Source organism: Rhinolophus hipposideros, assembly GCF_964194185.1.
Source record: "Rhinolophus hipposideros genome assembly, chromosome: 23".
NCBI lineage: Eukaryota > Metazoa > Chordata > Mammalia > Chiroptera > Rhinolophidae > Rhinolophus > Rhinolophus hipposideros.
In genome coordinates, this window is record NC_138069.1 from 15,174,820 (window position 1) to 15,180,819 (window position 6,000).

Consider the following 6,000-nt stretch of genomic DNA (forward strand, 5'->3'; position numbering starts at 1 on the left):
AGTTATTTCTTTAAAATTTATCTTTTAAAAGTAGCTTTAATGGAATAATTGGAATTATAAATAAAGGAAATTTGTAACATACTAATTTAGTAGTATGTCTAATTTTAGGTGAAGAATCAGTTGTACTCTTGCCAGTTTGATAGGCTGGACAAGTTTCTTCTTTCTATAGTTAGTAATTTCATGAACATTCAAAAATCTATAACTCCCTGTTGTCATTTCCAGGAAATACATGAAATCTTTCCTAATTGCTGTTAGAATGTTCTGTGCTTGAAGAGGGCATCAGGTGATACACCTGACAATGGGAAGAGAAGATGTTTTGGGAATGCCATCTGCCAGAATTGTGGGCAACAGGAATGAAGAGTCAGAAAACATCTTTCCTGATGTTTTTTATTTTCCATATACTCTTAAGGCAAGGAAATAGCTTCTTTGTTAACAAATCGAATGATAAAGGGCACATAAACTTTTCTTCACCTCTCAAAAGCCCTTAATCTCTATAGAATAGATTTGATAGGAAAATGAAGAAATCCTTTTCCTGCTGAATTTGATGTTTTGGGAGTAAAATGGGATCAGAATCATTGTCTCTTGCTACACAGAACATTAGAGCCAAGTTCTGTTAGCGTCAGAATAGAAGGATTGGAATTTATTTCAGTGTGTCAGAGGCCACTGGATTTATTTAAGTATTTCGTGGCCTTGGATGCTGCTTTACATTCAATAAGGCATGCATAAATTAACAACAAATTTAATAGAGGAAATTGTACTATTGAGATTTGTCTGCTATATTCCAGGTTGTCACTAAGGAAATGGCTTAGATGAGATTCTAAATCATCACTGAAAAGAATTTGAGACCTCAGTAGAAGTATGTTGTAGCCTCTGTAGTAAGTGTGAGCAGCCCCATTTGGAGGCAACTTACTAGTCTTTATGTTCTTAGACTAAATTGTTTTCAACTGAAAATAAAACAATTCCATTGCCCCTGAATGTAGTACCTGCCATTGAAAAAGCAGTGATTATTGGATTTCATGGTTGTCATTTCTGACTAAGAACATTCAGTAGTGTGGTTGTCTTTGGAATGTTGAAAGTCATTTATCCCTGAACATGGGCTTCTAAAAATTGACCTTTATGAGCTATGAGATGTGTTACTGGTCTGGGATTTGGAAGACCTGGATTCTAATTCCACTCTAATTATTCACTAACCAGTGACATTGGGCAAGTCACTTCACCAGCCTGGGCAAACTTCTTGAAGGGTTTAAGCATAGAGAAATCTTAGAATCTTTGTTGATTACTGTTACTATAAAGTTAGGGAGAGCTTACAAAGCTTCTAGGCACTACAACATAAATAGATTCTTAGAATATTCTTAGGTATTGTCATCTTATGTTTGTTTGAATCCTTTGCTTTATTCTCTACTAATTTATATGTTTTTTTCATTCTAGTTCTCTTGTCCATCTGTTCTCTGTTGTGTGATCCCAATCCAGATGATCCTTTAGTGCCTGAGATTGCTCGGATCTACAAAACAGATAGAGAAAAGTAAGTACAGCCTCAGACAGAAAAGTATCTGTAGTGGGGTGTGGAGATGTTTGTCTCAAATATTTCTTAACTAAGGGCTGGGTGTGGGTCAGATACTTACATATGTCCCCTGGGGACTGGAAAGAGGAGTATTTGCATCGAGTATCATTATAAGTAGATGATACTGATACTATCTCTAATTATTTTTGGGAATAGGAAATTGTTTTCCTACCATTTGGCATAATCTAAAAAAGAATGTGAATAAATGCTACAAGACACAAAAGCCCCACATTTCCTTCAAAAACAAAACTTAAGTAGAATTTACATATCTTAGAATTATACTATGAATTATTAAGAATGGTCAAAATATCAAAAGAGATAGCAACTAAAAGTGCGCTAATCTTTTTTTATTCTGTATATTATTCAGCAAGATAGGAGGAAGTAGATGGGAAAGAGTGGATAATTTTCTAAAGTTAACATATAAAGGATTAAAGAATTATTTGAATTCTATTGGATGAGAGAGGCATATAGATAAAATATTTTTAAATGGAGCTACACCGGGAATGGGGGATTATTACAGCATTGGTTCTTTAGTTTAGTTTTGTCTGTGTGTAGGTCTGAATAGTATCTGTAGTCATGTATTTCTGGCTGCATTCAGAATAAAATTAGATCATGCTTTTTTCTGTTTGTGAATTTATTCACATAATTTTTTTTTTTTTTTTGAGAACTGTTTTGTCCAATATCTAGAATTGTGGGCATGAATGCCTACCAAAAGGTATTTCCTAAGCCATTCTGGTGGTATAATGTTCAGCAGAAATTTCCTGCATCCCTTTTTTAATCAAAGAATTGTAGAGCCTTTTGCCCTGCTAATTTTACTACCAGAATGTTCTTCTGGAGCAATAAACTCATTCATTTTAGCAACCAAATTGTTAAAATAAGTTCTGACAGAACTAGTTATTTTATTGAGACAGAGAAAAGTATTGTATCAGTTTAATCACTATTAGTATATGATTTCAAGAACCATATACTATAGAAGTATATAGTTTGAATAACTCCAAATAAATGAACAAAGGTTGAAGATCTTTCTTAGAAATAGGTCAATCAAGTATAGAATAGGGATACGCCAGCAAATACTAAAATTTAATCAGGATCCTCTATTAGTAGCATTTACAGGACACTGTTTCACATTTTAACAGCTTGTTACCACTGTCATTGAATAAATGATTATTAGAAATTTGGAATAAAAAGATGGCTTCACTTCAATGTACTGTATATTTTTACCCTCAAGTTACTAGCTGGGATAATGAATGAAATCTGTTGCCTTCTGACTCCTCACCTATGTTAAGCTAAGCTTCTCTTTGTGTGTACAGGTACAACAGAATAGCTCGGGAATGGACTCAGAAGTATGCGATGTAATTAAAGAAATTATTGGATAACCTCTACAGATAAAGATAGGGGAACTCTGAAAGAGAAAGTCCTTTTGATTTCCATTTGACTGCTTTCTATGAGCTCACGCCTCATCTTCCCCTGTGCACATGTTTACCTGATACAGCAGTGCTGCGTGTTGTACATACTTGGAACAACAAACTAGAAATACTGTACTTCTGTACCAACATTGCCTCCTAGCAGAGAAGTGTGTGTGTGACAAGCCAGTTCTCCAGGCGTAACCTAGGTGTGAGACTAAAAGCTTTCCTTTTTGACTTAAATTTGGATAACGGCAAGGTGAGGGGTGGTGGGTATGGTGTGTGCTTGGATGGGGAAGAAAAACTCTACTGACTTGTAGGAGATTGTTTTTAAGTGGAATCCTTTTAAATTCAAAACAGATAGGAAAAGCAAGGCGAAGAATGCGAAGCTGTTTCTGTATTCATTTTATTCCGAAGGACCTGTCTTAGGTGAAAGTTTGACCAACCAGATTAAATTCTACCCACATCCTGTATTTTAAGGTCTAAGTTTAAACTGGTCAACATTTAAATGGATTGGAGCTATTAGTACATAAAGTGTAATGGGCTTTGTTCCCAACTCTTAACATCTCCCCACCCTTAAACCCTGGTCCTTTCAGCCCCTCTCTCTCTTCCATATTCTTTGGTTTGTATGTGGTTTCTCAGTTAATACATAGCTAATAGCTCTTATTTTTCTTATGTTTTTAACTGCTTAGGTCTGTCTGGATGTAAGGGTGAAAATTCATTTGATGGAAATACTTGTGTATATTTAAAGACCCAGTTGCTCCTCTGGAGCTTGTACGCTCACGAATGATTAATCTGTGTAATAAACTGATTACTGCCGTCGGTACGTATAATTTGGTGTGAATAGGCTTTTTAATTTTAAGAACTTTACCTAGCTGAGATTAGTGGTGGATTTTCCCCCACCCCTGGAATGTTTTCATTTATACTGGGTGCATTTCAAAATCATGAAACAATTCCAGTTTACAGAGTAAAAAGGTACCTTGAACGTAATTACATTGACTAAGATAGGGGCCTAAGCTTAAAAGCTTTTCCATGTGCAGTATTCCAAGAAAACGACTGTTAAACTAAGTAAGAAATTTGCTTTATTAATGAAACTAAGCTGCATTTCACCAAAACCTTGTGACATTCTCTTGGTACATAGGACATAAAATAAAGGCATTGCTATTTGGTAAGTTAAGCTTCTGTGATTGTAAAAGCAACATTGACCAAACCTGAGAAACATGAGCACAATCTTGTATTGGGGAGTCTACATAATTACTTTGCACTAACATTACAGGATGTTCATCCAATTTTCAATTGTACTGTAATGTGGCTTTTTGAAGTCTTCCCTTGACTCTAGTAAAATGTAGTTTGAAACTTGTAAACAACTGTGTTTGCCAGAAACATCCTCCGCGTGAACTAGGCAAGTTACCTTTTTCCCCCCTCCTTCTCTTAATCTAATTGTAAACCAGGCCAGCCTGAAGGCCATGGCTGATGCCCACTAGCCATCAGATTCTTTCAAATGCATCTTTACACTCTTGCACAAAAACTGAGGAATAAATGTCCACTGCTTTTGGTTTTAAACTTGTTCAACTTGTCTTATCTCTCAGTGTCACTACTCCAGCGGGAACTAAAATGTGATACAACCTGAAACCTCTTAAAGTGCTGCATTTGAGCTGCTGGCTACTTATTAGCATTTCTGGCATTCTTGACTTTGCAAAGAAGGTTTGACTGTTAATAGTTGTGGGGAAAGGAGTTAGAATTGAGCTGTAACCTAAAATTACCCTGTATTCTCAGTATCATGGGCAGGTGGGAATTCATCAATTTTTGACTTGCTATTAACTATAGTGTTGGCTATGGGTCAGTTGCACAGAGCCTGAAAGCCCGTTCTTTGTCATCTTAAGAGAGCAGCCAGCTCATTCCCATTTATTAGGTCATAATGTAAATATTTTCACAAAAGTGCTCTTGAGTATTTTTAAGTGCTAAATAAAAGCCATCACCCTGGTGTGCAGGTGCTGAATGAAAGGGTTTACATGGTCACAAACAACATTAGGCCCTTGAGTGTAGTTTGGTCTTGCTCATTTGAGTATGGAGCATATTAATTTGGTTCAGTCTGTATACACATGCCTTGGCCAGAATGAAGGCTTGGTGAGGGAGGCCACTTTCCCCAATCACAAAAAAAGTGTGTCAGGATGGTTCTCACCTGGGCTCACATTGCTTATTACAGGAATGTCTTGGCTTGATCACATGTGAAAGCTTGTTTGCAGTAATCCTGATTATCTTGGTGAGGCAGTGGTTACAAGGGAATGTCAAGTGCATGGGTTCCCTTTGTTTTGCTTTGCTTCTTAATAACATGGAATGCTTGGTCAAGTTATAGTTGGAGCAGTTTCTTTTGGTGAAACTACATCATTTCAGATATTTGCATGCTGTCATTAGCCAATGGTCAAAGGTACCATTGTCCTGCTTGTTTCTACACTTTGGGTAGTACAAAGACTTGGAAGGAGGCCTGTTGGGGTAAGGAGTGGCCGGGAGATCTATAGAGAGAAGGATATGTATGCCCTGATCTAGCAATAGAGGCATTCTTTTTCCACTTCCAATTGCTCTAGTATTCCACTTTTTGAGTCATCTTTGCCTCAACGAGTTATTTTGAGCCCTAGGTAGATTGACAGGAGAAATGATTTCTAAATTACAGTTGGAATGCCTATAAACTGTCCCTTGTCTGCAATTAAGATGAAACTGGGTTTTGTCTCAGTCTGCTGTACGGTACCCCTTGACACCCAGTGGCTAAGTTTTTTAATAGGAGAACATTTTTCAGCTCCTGAGTCTTCTGAATTATGAAGGTATCTTTTCTTCCTTCCTACTCAGGAATAAGTGTCTTTATTTCCCCCTGCAAAAAATTATCACTAGTGTTAGGGACCCCATTCATTACCTTCTTTTGATTCCCTTTGTGAAACACTTTATTTCAAGTGATGAGTTATTTTGATGGGTGTGATGTTATACAAGAGAAAACAGATTTTTAATATGAAAATAACAGTGAAAGTAGTGAGCTATACATTC

At 36.5% G+C, this 6,000-nt stretch overlaps 1 protein-coding gene across 1 annotated transcript in view; it reads left to right on the top strand.

The window, feature by feature from the left end:
• Nucleotides 1-4,527, top strand: part of UBE2D2 (ubiquitin conjugating enzyme E2 D2) — a 48,347-nt gene extending 43,820 nt beyond the window's left edge. The window contains exons 6-7 of the mRNA XM_081034824.1: nucleotides 1,429-1,522; nucleotides 2,872-4,527. Of these exons, the coding sequence (XP_080890950.1) occupies nucleotides 1,429-1,522; nucleotides 2,872-2,917 (140 nt within the window). The 3' untranslated portion in view covers nucleotides 2,918-4,527. The remainder of the gene's footprint in view (nucleotides 1-1,428; nucleotides 1,523-2,871) is intronic.
• The last annotated feature ends 1,473 nt before the right edge of the window (nucleotides 4,528-6,000 follow it).